Source organism: Lissotriton vulgaris, chromosome 2_1 (assembly GCF_964263255.1).
Source record: "Lissotriton vulgaris chromosome 2_1, aLisVul1.2, whole genome shotgun sequence".
NCBI classification, from domain to species: Eukaryota; Metazoa; Chordata; class Amphibia; order Caudata; family Salamandridae; genus Lissotriton; species Lissotriton vulgaris.
Window position 1 is genome coordinate 1812187596 of NC_141687.1, and position 16923 is coordinate 1812204518.

Here is a 16923-nt window from a genome sequence, read left to right on the forward strand (position 1 = left end):
AGGAACCTCCGGGAGAGTACGCTCCTTTCGAGGAGATTGAAATCCCACTTAAATTTCAAGAGCACCTGCTCTGGTTTAATGGCGCCCTAAAACACAATAATCACATAACCAGGCTCGGTCCACTAGGTAGACCAGGAGCAACGTGGCCGGTTCTAGCCAGCTACACACCACATCCTGACATTGCAAGAATGTCAAGAGAAGAGCTGTTAGTACAGCTAAACACATTAATAAAAATACATAGGCAATTAGTCCAATATGTAATGCGGACTGCAACAGTCCAGCCAGCTGTTAATTCACACCAGCTGACCCCTCATCAGGGGAACACAAATAAAATTACACCACAGAACATACAGTCATGTCTTGGTAAAACACCCGTAAAACGGGAACAAATTCCTTTCTGGTTAGCACAGAAAATCACTCAAATAGAGGCAGTATTTCCTGATACTACCGCTATTGAGAAACACAGAATCTTGACCATCTGCCTTCCTATGGGAATCGCACCACACGTGAAGGACTGTGACACTTGGGGTACAGTCTTTGCTTCCATTTACACAAAAACACACGGTGTTCCGTCTATGGCGGTAATACCAGAAGTGCTAAAACAGATTCAAAATGAATTCGGTCCAGAGCCCGCTTTAAATCTGGGTATGAAATTACTGAAAGATTTCAAGCAGGTCACAGCTATATTATTAGCCAATGTAAAGGGAGAAGCAGCATCTGTGGCGATTCGCCAGAAGTTGAGGGAAACAGATATAAAAGATCCTGTTGAGCTTGCAAAAATCATAGAAAAATGCTATGAAGAATTAGGTAGAGACAGCTTGGGTGGAAAACCAGTTAAGCCCCAACTGCTCGAAAATCCTGAAAAATTATTTATTAAAAATAATTTAAATACTCCTAAAAAGAGCTGGGATGGGAATAAACAATCCACTCCCAAGGAAAAAGTTTTCCAGACCAGAGGAAGGTCTCATAGACGGAGGGAAAGAACTCAGACTCGAGAACGCCAGTCTCCCCAGAGGGAGCCCTCTGAGAAAAGATATAACCTTAGAAATAGGGATAATCTGAAAAAACCTGATAGATATCAAAGTATTGATACACGTCCATCTCGATCTTTTCCACAGAATTCGGAAAGAAGAGGACGGTCAGACCCAGGAGAGCACACCAAGTCCAAAGACAAGGAACCTGCTCAGAGTAAAAAATCTCAATTTCCTAAAAAGAAGGTAGCCTGTATTAGAGTAATCAACCATGCCGAGAATACTGAGGACACAGTTGAAAAACGGGGAGTGGGCATTGACAATGTTGGACAGTGCAGCAGAAATCAGTATAGCGCGCAAGAACTTGATGAGTCATCTGGAGACAGTGGACACGAATGAGTACATTCAGGTTGAAACTGCCGACGCCAGACTTAGCGAGCCCCATAAAATATACGAAATAACATTGCGTATGGAGGGTGATAAGACTAGGAAAATTAAGGGTCTATTTTGGGATAAACTCTCAAAAGGCTATGATATTCTGTTAGCTGAAAAAGATTGGCCCCCAGAGTTTGTCAGGGAGTGCCCTCGTGGCGAAGAAGTAATTATGCCTGCCTTCTCGAATCACATACCGATTCACAAAAAATATACATATGCACGGAAATGGGCAGTAGCCCAGGCACCTGCATTATATAAAAATCATGTAGGATGGGATGAGGACTCTCCTCCTCACAAAATCCAACTAAAAAGTGAACCAACTGCCCAACGGCAGTATCCCATAAAGCAAGAAGCTAAAAAACAGGTCAGGGAGATCTTAGATCAACTTGAGTACCAGGGGGTGATTGAAACATGCACCTCTCAAATGAACAATCCTTTGTTTCCTGTCTCCAAGCCAGACAATTCATATCGTCTAGTTTTGGACTACAGACATCTTAATACATGTTGCAAAACTTTTGCAGTACAAAACTCGCATAGTGCAGCCCTAATGAATAACATAGTTAGGAAAAAATATAAAACGACATTAGACATATCTAACGGTTTCTTTTGTCAAAACATTGCACCAGAAAGCAGATATTTGACCGCTTTCTCTGCATTTGGCTCGCAGAAAAAATTCTGTCGACTCCCACAGGGGTTCAAGAACAGCCCAGGACTATTCTCAGCTAGGGTAACAGAGTTACTACAAATCTATGATGATGAAGCATTATCTTACGTAGATGATATTTATCTCACAGACGACGACTTGGATACTCACTTGAAAAGAGTGAACACCATCATACTTGGGTTCGCAGCAGAGGGTTACAAATTCAACTTTAAAAAGTCCCGAATTGCCCATCTGACAGTACTGTTTTTAGGGTACGAATTATCAAGTGAAGGGAAAAGCCTAGCGGACAACTTCTTAGAGAAGTGCGCTGTACTCCAAGTTCCAAAAACGCTGAAGAATTTACAATCCATTCTAGGTTTTCTGAATTTCGGAAGAACTTACATTCTAAATTACGCAGAGAGGGTTAAACCTCTCTACGAACTAATTAAACCTGATTTTAAACAAATCAATTGGACTCAAAAACACACAGAAATTTTGAGATCACTGCAAACAGACATGTTAGCAAAAACAAAATTAGATACACGTGACAACACGATCGATCTTGTAATCCGAGTCATCCCAGGAAGATGCGGATTCACATACCTAACCTCTAATGAGGGAGAAAAGGTACCAATTTCAATTAAAACTCACTTGTACACACAAGCAGAAAAAACATTCAGTCACACAGAAAGAACTGTGAACGCAGTGCAAATCGCATTAGCAAATGAACGAGAACTAGCACACGGCAAACGGATTAACATCCTCAAAGCGGAATCCGCCTTCGAAGCGCTATTCAGCCCAGTAAACCTGCCTACAGTGTCACTGGATCCGAAATGGATACAGTGTATAGATTCTCTAGGAGCGGAAGACGTGAAATACTATTTCGCCCCGCAATACGAAGAACTGAATGATTTAGAGTATGAAGAAGAATATCCTCTGCCAATCGAAATTCTGCCTCTCCCACTATATGCCTGTATAATCTATACAGATAGCTCTGTACAGCATTTCAACGTAGAGAGAAAATCCTACGATGCAGCATGTGCGATCATTAAATGTCGTTGGCTGTGAGGTAAAATCAAACCGAAAATAACCAAAACTGAATCAGTAAAGTACTGTTCGGCTCAAAGAACTGAAATCAGATGTTTAAAGATGGCGCTCGAAAATGCAGAACGCGAATTCCCCACACTTATAGTGTGCGATTCCCATTTTTGCGTCAACTCTTACAACAATAAACTGCAGAGTTGGATCGAAAACAATTACAAAGATGACACAGGTGCCACAATAAAGCATAAAAAGCTCTGGAACGAGGTAGCTCTTTTACACAAAGAACTACGAAAGACTCACGTGATTCACGCACAGAGTCTTCAACGTGATGGCGTTCACGTTGCAGGGAATTCATTGGCCAATACAGCCACCGCGGAAGCAACTAAACCGGCTTCCGTAGCCACAAAAAAGCGTACAGATAAATACATAGACGGGGAAACCATGCTGGCAGTAAAAACGACCGTAAAAGGCGACTGTGCAGCACTACCCGTAAACTATCCACTCAATTATGCATACATAATCGATGCAAACTCCGTTCCTTTTGCTCGAATCCCTGGAGTGGGGGATAGAGTAATTCCAAACATGAACAGGAGAATATTTTTAATAGCAGACGCACATATGGGTTTGGGTCTGAGACACCAAACAATTAAGGAGTCACTGACTGAATTGCAATCAGTTTTCTGGTGGCCGGGAATGAGTGTAGAACACCAAATATATGCAAACAACTGTGAAAACTGCAATAGGGATCGCAGTAGCGAACCTTGCTACCGGCTACCAGTCAGAAAGAGCGTAACGCTGCCTGCACCCCAACCTGCGTCCTATTAATTAGTTAAGACGAAAAGCACTTTAAAAATGAGTCCTCCAGCACTCGGCTGACGCCTAGAACTGTTATAAAAGATTTGCGAGTCTTTATCGGCACATACGCAATTACCACGTTCCATTCTGACCAGGGTCCTGCTTTCAGCTCTCGAGCCTATAAGGAGGCCATGGCCAGCATGGGAATTGGGTTGCGGTATTCTTGTCCGTCGCATCCCGAAGGGAATAGTGTGGTAGAAAGAAAAAACCGTGACATAAAGCAATCTATAACAGCGAAGGTATTAGGTTCAGGCGCTGGGTGGGTCAAACATTTAATAAGTGTCCAGACTAGTCTTAACAATATACCAAGAAATTCTCTAAAAGGTTTCAGCCCATACGAACTATTGTTCGGAATTAGAATGCGCATTCAGGACCTCGATAGTCAGATGTCAGTGGTACAAGAAGAAACAAAGCACTTTGATGTAAAGGATCGTTTGGCTGTCTTACAGGAACTGAATGAAACAAGAAAATCATTAAGCAACATAAAGTTAAAGCAACAGCCAAGTACCACTGACGAGGCACCACCCGCAACAGCCCCAGCAAGGCCTGTCTGGATTCCAAAGATTGGGGATCTAGTCAGAGAAAAGATCGCGGATAAGAAGGAATTTGGGCCTTCTTACAGAAAAGCAGTACCTGTCTTGGCAGTCACCAGAACAAGATCAGTTGTGCTACCGCCCCTTGCTGGTAAAAAGGAGAACAGAGTCGTGTCCATCGATCTGGTAAAACCACAAGCATGTGGCCTATAATCAACAGTAGGCCCAGTGGACTCCCAAGAAACAACAGAATACCCAAACTTGCAACAATCCAAGAGGTTCAAACTAAAAGACTAATCACATTCGATCAGCCTGCAGTGCACAATGAAGGACTATGCAATAATGCCATGGAACTCGTGCCTCTTGAAACACAAATTGAAACAGTTCGTCAAGAAACAACACCAGTCTACACTAATGTGGCATCAGAAAGTGCTACCGAGAGACAGATTGAAAGAACAATCCCATCAATTGACAGAACTGCCTCTGGTTATTTCATCAACTTCGACAACTTCTCTGAAGATCTGAACGACCCCGAAGTGATGCCAGAAACAAAAAAGTCTTTTAAAGAAAAAGCAACGGAACTCTTTCATCAACTGAAGAAAATCTACCTAATTTCCCCTTGGCTAGAGTTCTGGTTCGGTCTAGGTGTATTTTTCCTCCTGCTTTGGCTCATCATGGTACTATGTTTGGGAAAATTCATTGAAGGAAAATATATTACAATGGACACAGCAAGTCAGAACATCAACCTAGTCCTGAAACCACACAGATCATCCCACGTGAAGAAAAGAGAACTGTCAACAGTAAATGTCACAGCAATTCCAATACCTGGTGGGGTAGTATGGGAAAAAACAGACTATGAGATCTATGGTCCGGTTGAAATCCTGAAGTATCCTCATCAACTAAAGGTTTCCTTAAGTGACTTTGTGACTCCTAGTACATTCTCTGATGATTGGGACTTTAACAGTATTAATGACATGATGTCTGATTTAGTAATGTCAGCTAGATTCACAGATCATGATTATTTACAAGGTTCATCTAGTTATGAGCAATTATTCTGTTACACCCACTATGGGGATCATTACTTGCATAAATCTGCACAGCCTAGAAATGTTTTTATGTACAATCAATGGGAACATTGTTCTACACCACCTAAAAGCAGTTCTAAAGCATTTTTGGAGAAATTCAAATACTTCTCAGGGTTTAACACCAGTGATGCAGAAACGTTTTATTACAAACTGTTAGATAAAACAGGAATGAAAACAATGCTGACAAATTCTAAATTGATATATTCAGAAGCATTTTATTACAAAATGATGACATTTGGTTTTGATTATTGGAAAAATAATATTGAAACGAAAACGATTTGGGGTACAAAAGATTGGCAGGTGCAAGGCATAGAAGCACTATTTAGAACCTGCATGATACCTGAACAAATGTTGTTTTTAAATGACACTATACACCAAACATCTTGTCTTGGCCTAGCTAAGATCAAAGACCTTAAAAAACCGTCTATACCAAAGCCAATACCTGAAAATGTAACCTCAGATATTGAATTAGACGTGTCACAAATTTTACATTTCAACAGAACACATCCTGATTGGAAAAAGTGGTTAATCTGGCCTACAGACACAAATAGCTGTCAAGATAGATTCCTGAATAAAACACAGGGTTTCAAAATGACCAGATTAGACTCAAGATACTCCCAGAGACAACATCCAGGGATTATAACCACATACAGTGTAGGGAAGCTCTGCCTTGAATGGCTAACAACATCCACACTGGCTGAAATTAAGCAACACTTGTCTTTACTAAAAGATGGTGCTGATTTGCGCGATTTCATTCTTGGACCACGCAAACAGCGTCAAAAGCGTTTCATAGCGACCAGTATCTATGCTGCTTACAACGAGGCTTGGAAAGTAAAGCAAATTGAAACTGCTGAAAAAATACGAGAAATTGATCGTATTAATTTGGAGAAATCACTTTCTGTGGTAGACAATGGGTTAACGACTCTGTCTTCCAGAATATATTCTTTGGACAATATTGTATCCTCTGCCTTTGATGTGATAGACAGAGATTTGCTAATGTTACAACATGGCCAGTCTCAATTATGCTCTATTATAGAACTAGGCTGGACGCTGCAAAATCTTCGTTCAGGCTATGTGCCTTGGCGTTTAATCAACACAACGTCATTATTTTCCAGTTTTAACCTTACTGATAAACAGATCAGTTTGGCACAGAAAGGAGCAGACTATACAATCCTGAGCATCGAAAGACTCGAGAGATTACCATTGACAATGTCAGAGAGTCCTGTCATTGAATGGATAATACACGGAATTATCACAATTCCGATAACAACTTTCCGATTTAAAAAGTGCCTTGAGTACATACCTGCTGGCCAGTATGAACAATTGGGTAAAGGATATGTAAAATCCGAATGGAAATTACCATACACTCATTCTTGCTATAGTGACAGCGACAAAAATGTATTTCTTAGTGGTGAGAACTGTAAACATTCACTAAGCGGTATACTTTTGTGTCAGGGTATTAATTTACACGGAGCATGTGATGGGAATTCAAACAACCTTTCATGCCACCAGCTAGTCACACCTGCAACTCAGATAGAGCCCTTCTTTATGCAACTCGCAAACGGGAGTTACATTCTTAGAACGGATCACAGGTGTTGTGGCCTCGCGCCAGGGACAAGTTATCTAGTACATGTTACGTCCAGGGTCAAATGCTGTATGCAAGCATTGTTCCCGAGCGGGCCTCCAGACATAGTGACTCCCCTCTGGCCTCGTCTGAATCTCTATTCTATACGAATTGATACATTAAGCAAAATGAAATCTGTACTTTTACAGACAACAGTGCCTATAACGTCATCTAAAGAGACGTATGATCTTCTAGTCGCAAGGACGGCTACTGAAGTCCATGACCTTTTATCAACAAATTGCCCCGTGCATTTCGTAGAAATATTCAGCCAACTCCTTAACATGTCTAGTGCAACAAGCATCCCAGGCATATTTAAGACAGTCTTTACGGGACTGCTAACACCCTTCCAGGCAATTTTGGGAATCTTTCCTAATTTTGTGCACTCCATTTTTGGCGGCATACCACTATTTTTGGGACTCGTTGCAGGGATTCTATTTTTGACCCTCCTGCTACGTTATGGCAAGCCTCGGCTCAGACATAGCTCCCATGGGAATGGAAGAGACAATCCTAGCAATGCGCTACAGGGACAGGATAACTGACGTCCTCGGATTGGCCAGGCTGAGAGATCTAAACATGACCTGGTTCCTTTCATTCAGACCGATATGGCAAAATTGCCTTTTACCTGTGCTACGGTGTATGCTTTGCGGCGAGGAATGCGTGTTGGACATCTGTCTTTCACTTCCATCAGCAGTACCAATGGACGTCGATACTTTGCTCAGTCCAATAACGGCTCACGCATTGTGTTGTCCCCAGCGGCTACCAATCCTGATGACGGCATTTGTGGAGACTCCTGTACTACAGCCAAGTGGTAACAGTGGAGCGTGTGACAAAAGCAACATCATCCAGGTACAACGTGCTGTGAGCATTGCTGGTCCTGCCTTCGATGACAGCAATCATTCTCACACCTGCCAAGTTACAGCGCTATCTAATTTGGTTGAACTATCACCTGAATTTGTAGACCAATTCTTTGAGAGCCTGTCTGATACGATGTTCTCACCCACAGAGAAACAATAACTTTTAGAAGCTTTCCGACACACAGCGTTCCCATGAACTCTGAATTCGGCCTTCAGTTTTGATCAACAAAAACTGCCAGGAGCTTTGGAAATCTATTTTCTTTAAAATTGGACAATTTTTCTAATATTGACCCTTTTTTGGCACGAACAATTCTTTGCTTAACGTAAAAACTATTCTTAGAGAACAGAAGCTTCACACTTCTATTTCTAAACACATCTAGAGACATAACAACATAACACCAGCCTCTAGCACACATGTTATTACAATGCATTTTTATGTGATGATTTATCTCGCATTTCTTCTGTCAGAGATACTTCATGTGTAATTCTTTATGCATAATTGTTCATTGATTTCATATGCAATAATTTTTGAATGATTACTATGCTTTAAAAAACGTACAGTACCTAAATTCCATGCATTACAAGTACGCCTATTTCAAATGCATTTATGTATTTTGGGGTGGGCAATGTTACACATGCATCTAATTGCTTAGTTTTAGTAATTTTGATGGACATTAACCCGTGGAGTGGGTGTTGCGTGCTTATCTAGGTTCCTGATCGATACTGTGACCGTATGCCCCTATTCGGCTATAAATCCATTTATTCCCTATATTGGCATAACCGTTCAAGTGCGATTTTCTGAAAAGTCATCTCTGGCCTCACACGAACAGAGCCACATTCCAGCATGACTCCCTGCTACTTCCTTTGCGACCAATTAGTGCAATGACAGAGCAGCAGTCACTATCTGGTATTCCTAGATAACACTCCGAGTTCTTCAACAAGATAAAAACTTAGCAAACCTGGAAATCCCCGCTTGCTATGTTTTGATTAGTAATGGAACTCTAATGAGCAACTGATAACTGTCACTTCCTAGTGACATCTTTAATTGACGTCTTATGTCCAGCAAACTTGCGTCAAACCCGGCACCTGTCAGGTATAAATATTACCAACGTTGCCTTAAGCAAGGAGCGAGAGCTACTGTTGCTGATGCCAGCTGCCTGCAAGACCCCGTGTTGGTAAATCTAGCACTCTGTCGCTGCAGCCTGCTATCCTGTGGTGGTGAAGCTGCTGATTACCATTATCGCCGCTACAGCGCAAACTATGGTGCAGTACGCTTAAGGAGCTGAACAGCCGTCCTCTGCGAAGACATCCAGCAGATTCCAGCTGCCCGCGGACGCTGTCCCCCCTCCTTCCTCGACGCGCTGAAGAGAGCCGCTGCCTTTCTCGTGCAGAGAAATCCAGTCCCGGCGCTTCCGGTTTACCCTCGCGGGTGACTGGGATATCGAGAGAGACCCCTGAAGGAGATACCAATCCTCCATCATTCTATTCAGAGGTATGGTGTTGACTAAACCCTTAGACGAGAATTCTTGAAACAAACCTTGGCAAAACCAACTTAACTTAAGCTACTTACTTACTCCCCTTTTCACGTGTTAGGCTTAGGTCAGGCACACTGGGGTAGGCTTAGTTAGAAGCACCAGTTGAGTATGTTAGCCTAATGTATATATGACTGTATATATGTTTTATTACTTTTAACCATTGTATGGCTAAGAAACCATATCAATGCTTTTACAGTTCTATTTCGCAATACTTATCTTACTGTACGTACTTTTTATAATAACAGTTATTGCAATTGTGGCAATACATTTCTCTTGTACGAGAAGAAAGACTGTTCAATAAATGTTAACCTTTATTGATACACGCCCGTCTCTCTATTCTCTACATCTCGTGAAAGTAAACTGCACTAGACTGACTGAGTGAAATACATGTCTATTGTTTCACACGACCCTAGAGATTGACTCTTGATCTGAGGAGCAAAGTTGTCATGTTGCACGGTTGTTGGAAAACTGAATCCCTTCTTGTCTGTGCCAAGGAAGCTGATCACTTCCTATGCAGAGAAGAAAGTTTCCAGTGACCTCTGAGCTAGTTGGTAACACAACCCAATTAAGTTTAGCATAGTCAGTGGAGGCCTGGAATATAAGCAGTTCCACGTCGATACTACTGTTTATGTTATTCCAATGCGCAGGGCCTAGTGGGAAACTAGGAACTACACTACAACCTGATCCTACACTATTTCTTTAAATGAGCCAATTCCATGCCCTCCTCTTCCTAGAGTAGTTCTCTCAAGGCTCTGATCTCTCATTTTACCATCTGGCCCTCCTCCCTACAAAGCACACCTCCAGAATTAATCTACACACCTTCATTGACAAAACCAGAGATCTTCTTGCACACCCCACTTTAAACTCATACTACAGACTGCCTCTCTTCGGTCTATACTGGATGCTAAGTCAAAGATTCAAAACATTTACTTTCCCCTGCTCACTTCCCAGGCTCAATTATTTACAACCATATGAAAATTAGTGAAGTGGTGCACTTTAATGGCGAAAATTAACTCCAACCTTTTACTGCCTCAAATCCCTCAATGCCCAATATCAACTCTTTAGTATCGCAAAGATCCACCTGCTCATAAAACACATCAAAATCCTAAGCAATGCTCTTTTATTCAGAGCATTTAACTACAATAGATCTTTCTCAACCTCAACTTTAGTTCATGCCAGTTTATCACCAAATCCCTTGACCTTGCCACCTGCACCCTGTTCAACCTCAAATACGCACTGGCCCTTGCTGTGCAAAGATTGGCTGGTGACAGTATATCGCAGATTCCTGTAACATTTCTGACACTTCCCTTGAAGTGTCCCCAAATAGCTTATAATCATAACTCTTTACCTGAGACCTTGAAACTTCAATTGGCTCACCACTGCTAAGCCAATGAAGAAAGCAGATTTCCCTTGATGGCCATCAAGGGAAATCTGCTTTCTTCATTGTGTTATTTAATTCCCCTCCTTTCCCTGGCCTGATTAAGTCCTGAGGGTGTCCCATCATATTTGCTGCTATCACCACTGCTAAGCACCTGATATACCAATGATTCTTACCACAGACCTATTCTGTTAAAGCATCTGTTCAAACTTCAATCTTGGCTTAAACATGATCTTTGTCTCAGATGAAATCAAAATCTTTTGTAATGACTCCAAAACATAGCAGCAAAGATTCCTGGCTATCTTTTCCTTCCAAGCAACATCCCTCTACATTAAAGTGCTGATGAAAAATACGGTTATGTGCTGGGTTGTATACTTTGATAGTCTGTAAGCCTTCTGTCACACCCTGGGTGGCTGACCAGCAGCGAGTGTCAGCAGGCATCTTTCAAGTTGTCACCCTGGCTAATTAGGAAATGTATCCTTTCCAAGTGTCCTTTCTATGGCTCATATTCAGATTCACAACTGCCTAGGCTCTACATAGCCTCTGTTATAAACTGAGACTGTAAAATAATCTATTGAATGGGAGAGAAGTCAAATTTGTTGGGTGTGCTTACAAGCAGACATCCACAGGTTCTAAGCAATATTGCATGAGTGACGAAGAGCAGTACTAACATGTTTCATGGTTTTAACTTCTTAGTATGTGCATACATTCACTTACCTGCTGGAAACTTTCTCTTAGGTGACTTTGGTCTTCAAGATGGCAAAATTCAATAATGTCTTTTCCGAGGAGATCCTAAGAGGAGACAGAATTAATAGGACATTTCCAAATATACTATCATTACATGAGGAGCATATTACTTTTAGATATATGCTGCACACAGATCTTCCGAGGAAATTTGTCTCTAATTGAGGAGGCGTTTTTTGTTGTCTCTAAGATGCTATGAGCATGCCTTGAAGCTCTGCCTACCCAACCTGTTCTCTGTCCTCTTGGTAGGGGAGATCACGATGTAGTCTGCGATATGAACCTGAAGGAATTAGTTACTTACCTGTACATTATAGTTCTCCAGTAATATCTTTCATAGATTCACATGCTTGTATCTTCCCCGTCGTCATGGTGGGAGTCTCACGGTAACAGAATGACCAAAGCAGTATCATAGAGAGGAAAACTGCATAGAAAAGCCCATAGGGACTGTAGCATTTGGTAACCAGACCATCTCATTATTTGGTCCAAAAGTCAGCCAATCAGCATTGCTGCCCTGCCCTCACACTCCCCAGCAGAAGCTTCCTGCCTCAGATTTCCGTCCCAGAGTGAGAGACATGGATAAATACCGAGAACAGGTTCTGCCTGAGAAACGGGGAGGCGGGTGGGCGCATGTGAATCTATGAAAGATAATACTGGAGAACTATAGTGTACAGGTAAGTAACTAATTCCTTCTCCAGTATTACATCTTTCATAGATTCACATGCTTGTATCAGAGTAGTAAGCAGTGCTCACAAAATTTGCAGCGTTTCCAGGATAGAACCCAGAAGGAAGCTCTTCAGTAAAGCAATGTTAGAACATGATCTAAAATACACAAGTCAGATAGGAATAACAACCATATCATCTATAAAACATAATGTGGAAGTTCTTGAAATGAAAGCATAATAGAACAATACATATCAGTATAATACTATATATGCAGATATAGATCTATATCTATATATATATCTATATATATATCTATATATATATCTATATATATATATATATATATAGCTATATCTATATATATATATATAGCTATATCTATATATATATCTATATATCTATATATATATATATATATATATATATATATAGATATAGATATATATATATATACATAAATCAAAGTACTGCATAGAAAAATAAACAGATAATTAGAGCATACCTTACTGAAATAGGCGTTTCAGAACAGCTTGTCCCACTGCCGTGTCCTCTTTCCACGCAGTGTCCAGGCAGTAGTGCCTGGTAAATGAATGCACACTCTTCCACGTCGCTGCTCTGCAGATGTCTGGCAGCGATACTCCTGCGAACAAGGCCATTGATGTCGCCATCTTCCTTGTGGAGTGCGCATTCACTTTAGAAAAGAGCGGCTTTCCCGCTTTTTCGTGACATTTCAGGATAGCGGATGATATCCATCTGGCAATACTCAGTCTTGACAGAGGAAGGCCTCTCCTTTGACCTTCAAATGCAATAAATAATTGTTTGGATTTGCGGAATGTCTTTGTTCGTTCAATGTAGAACTTCAAACATCTAGCAATGTCTAAAGAGTGTAAGGCTCTTTCTGCTTCAGATGAGGGACTGCTGAAAAAGGTAGGCAAAACAATTGGCTCGTTGAGGTGAAAAGACGTAGGGACTTTGGGTATAAAAGTTGGATTCGTCCTTAATATAACCCTGTCCTGGCGAAATTGTAAAAAAGGCTCTTCCACTGAAAAGGCTTGAATTTCGATAACCCTCCTTGCTGATGTTAGGGCAAGCAGTAGGGCTGTCTTCCATGATAGGAACTGCAAGTCTGTTTTGTGTATAGGCTCGAAAGGTGGCCTCATAAGTTGTGACAGGACTGTATTGAAATTGAAATTGTGTGTGTCTTATAAAGCGCACTTCTACCCGCACCGCAGGCCTCGTAGCGCTATAGACCGCTGGGGAACCCGTCCTGGCTTTCCCTGTGAGATAGTCCCTCCTGGGAGTCTCCAAGGTGAAACCAGGCATCCCCGGCGTTTGTGGGGGGCCGTTGTGGAGATGAGGCAAGCTAATGCCCAGAGTTGCCGAGTGTGATCTCTGGTTGGAGTAGGCACCGATGCGAGAATTATCAAGTCCGCTGATCCTGGTCCGAGACCCTGCCGCGTCGGGAATCGAACCCTGGTTCGGGCCGTTCTCTGCTCTCGGGTCTGCCGTCCCTAACCAGTGAGCCACACCACTCCACTGTATTGAGGTGCCATGGCACTGGCGGGCGGCGCATGGGTGGAAAACTCTAAAAAGTCCTTTGATAAATTCCTTTATTATCCTGGAAGACCAGAGAGATGGCTCGTTTGGCTTCCTCCTGAAGCGTGATATTGCTGCCAAGTGTACCTTCACCGAGGCATGCGACAGACCTGCCTTAGATAGCGACAACAGGTAAGGCAGGATACCTTCAGGGTGTACTGTTAACGGGTGTAAGCTTTGACTGTCACACCAGTGACAAAAACGAGTCCACTTTGCTGCATATGTCTTGTTGGTTGACATAGCTCTGGCTTGTGACAGAATATGTCTGCATTCCTGTGGAATGTCTAAGTCTTGGAATTCCCGCTCATGAGGTTCCATGCGGACAATTTTAGCGATTGTAGGTCCGGATGCAGAATCTGACCGTCCTTCATGGAAATGAGGTTCTGGAATGTCGGAAACTGGAGGTTGTTGCCCTTTGACATTTGTAGCAGTTCTGAAAACCATGCCTGCCTCGGCCAGGCTGGTGCTATCAGTATGACATGACACGGTTCTAACCTCATTTTGCGAAGTACTCGCGGTATTAATGGAAACGGAGGGAACGCGTAGGCAAACCTTCCCGTCAAGTCCAAGTGGAATGCGTTTCCCCTGGAATCTTGCTGAGGATATCTGGACGCAAACTGGACGCACTTTGAATTGTCTCTGGTTGCGAACAAGTCTAATGTGGGAGTGCCCCACCTTTGGAACAGTCTGTGAAGTTGAGTGTCGTGCAGTTCCCACTCGTGTGTCACGTTCGATGTGCGACTTAGGGCATCTGCCCGTGTGTTGAGGATGCCCTGTATATGTTGCACCTGAATTGAAATGCCGTGGTGTATCAGCCACTTCCATATTCTTTGCGCCAACATCGACAGTTGTTTGGATCTTGTTCCACCCTGCTTTAGCAGATAAAACATAGTCGTGGTGCTGTCCGTTTGAATAAGCACCGACGAGTGTCGTATCCTGGGTAGGAAGGCTTGAAGTCCCAGAAACACAGCTTTGAGTTCTAACATGTTTATGTGAAGCTGTGCTTCCCAGTCCGACCAGAGACCCTGAATCTCCAGCTCTTGAAGATGCGCACCCCATCCTTGCAACAAGGCATCCGTCGTCATCACGTAATCGTGATTCTGAGTCACAAAGGTCAAGCCCTGATCCAAGTTCTTCTGCACCTTCCACCATGACATGGCCACCTTCATACGGTTCGTGATGGTAATGTGATCCTCGAAGGTTCCTTTAGACTGAACCCACTGCTCGTCCAGTTGTTCTTGCAAAGGCCTCCTTCGAAGACGGCAATTTGGTACCAGTGGGATGCATGAAGATATCATCCCCAACATGGACTTGTACAGCCTCACAGAAGTGAACCTTTTTGTTTGAAGGGTCGTTGCCAGACCTATTATCTTTCTCATTCGGTCTTCGGAAGGATAAGCTTTCACTGCCTTGGTGCATATCCATGCCCCTAAGAAGTGGATGCCCTGGGCTGGAGTCAGCGAGGATTTCTCCAAGTTGGTCCTTAGTCCCAAGCGCTGAAAAAGCCGAATGCAGCACTGAAGAGACCTTGTTGTTTCTCTGAATGATGGACCTGTCACCAGCCAGTCGTCCAGATATGGATAAATGTAATGCCCTTGCAATCTTAAATGGGCCGCCACCGGGGCCATGCATTTGGTGAACACCCTTGGGGCCGATTTGAGGCCGAATGGAAGGACTTTGAATTGAAAGTGGCGACTCTCCACGATGAATCTTAGATATTTTCTGTGCTTCCGATGAATTGGAATATGGAAGTACGCATCCATGAGATCCAAAGACGCCATGTAGTCTTTCTCCTTTAACATTTGGAGGATCTCTTGTAATGATAGCATTCTGAAGGGAATCTTTTTTATGTATTGATTCAGATCCCTCAAATCCAATACCTGTCTCCATTTCAGGGTTTGTTTCTTTTTGATGAGGAAGAAATGCGAGTAGAAGCCTTTCCCTCTGAGATGTTGCGGCACTACTTCTATGGCTCCCTTTTGCAGAAGCGAGTGGACTTCCTTCTGCAATTCCTGACGATGTTGGGTGAGCCTGAGCACCGGGGGATGATCTGGTGGCATTTCCACAAATTCTAGGGTATGACCTCTGCTTATGACGTCCAAAACCCATTTGTCCGATGTTATGGACATCCAGTTGTTGAAGTATTGAGACAGATAGTGGTAGTTTTCTGGGATCTGCAGTGTGGGGAGCGCCAGACTGAAATCATTGACGTCTGGTAGACTGTTGATTCTTCCCTCTGGTGTTGGATTTGCCCCTAGACTGCTGCTGGTAAGAGGAGTTGTAGGGCTTGTACAGGGTGTTTGAATTGTATTGTCGATATCCCTGTTGGTTATAAGGCTGATATCTGTTGGTCTGATATGAGGATCTCTGATTGAATTGACCTCTTGTACCCCTCTTACGAAAGGACTGGAACCGTCCTTGTTGAAGAGACCCCAGCGCTCTAGCAGTATCCGTGTCGGATTTAATGCCTTGTAGAGCTTCGTCTATATGTTTCCCAAATAAATTTTCGCCATCCACAATTTTCGCCTGCACCTCCGGACGAAACGATGTCGCTTTAAGCCAACCTGCCCCAGCCATCTGTCTGAAAGCCATAGATGAAACGTCCATGGCGATGTCAATTGATTCAACCGCAGACTTTGCTCCATCTTTGAGGATAGCCGCCGCCTCCTCCTTCCTATCTTCCGGAAGCGCAGACAGTATGGGTGCACATTTGCCTGTTGAAACGGCTAATAAGGGCCATAGCATTGGCTGCTTTAATAGTAGAGGCTGCCATGACCGCAAACCTCTTACCGGCACCATCCATTCTCCGTCCTTTGTCTGGTGGCACCAAGGAAGTAGCCACCGGGTTTTTTAAATTTCTCTGCGCCGCCTGTGTCACAACTGACTCCGGTCTGGGATGTCCTATTAGACAAGCTGCAGCAGACTCTGGCGCGCTATACTTCTTTTCGATCCTTGGAACGGAA

At 42.9% G+C, this 16923-nt stretch overlaps 1 protein-coding gene across 8 annotated transcripts in view; it reads right to left on the reverse strand.

The window, feature by feature from the left end:
- The window catches only part of ARNT2 (aryl hydrocarbon receptor nuclear translocator 2), a 916564-nt gene that overhangs the window by 320996 nt on the left and 578645 nt on the right, over positions 1-16923 (reverse strand). For all 8 annotated transcript variants that reach the window (XM_086957884.1, XM_086957885.1, XM_086957883.1 and 5 more), the window contains one exon: positions 11675-11749. In XM_086957884.1, the coding sequence (XP_086814010.1) occupies positions 11675-11749 (75 nt within the window). The remainder of the gene's footprint in view (positions 1-11674; positions 11750-16923) is intronic.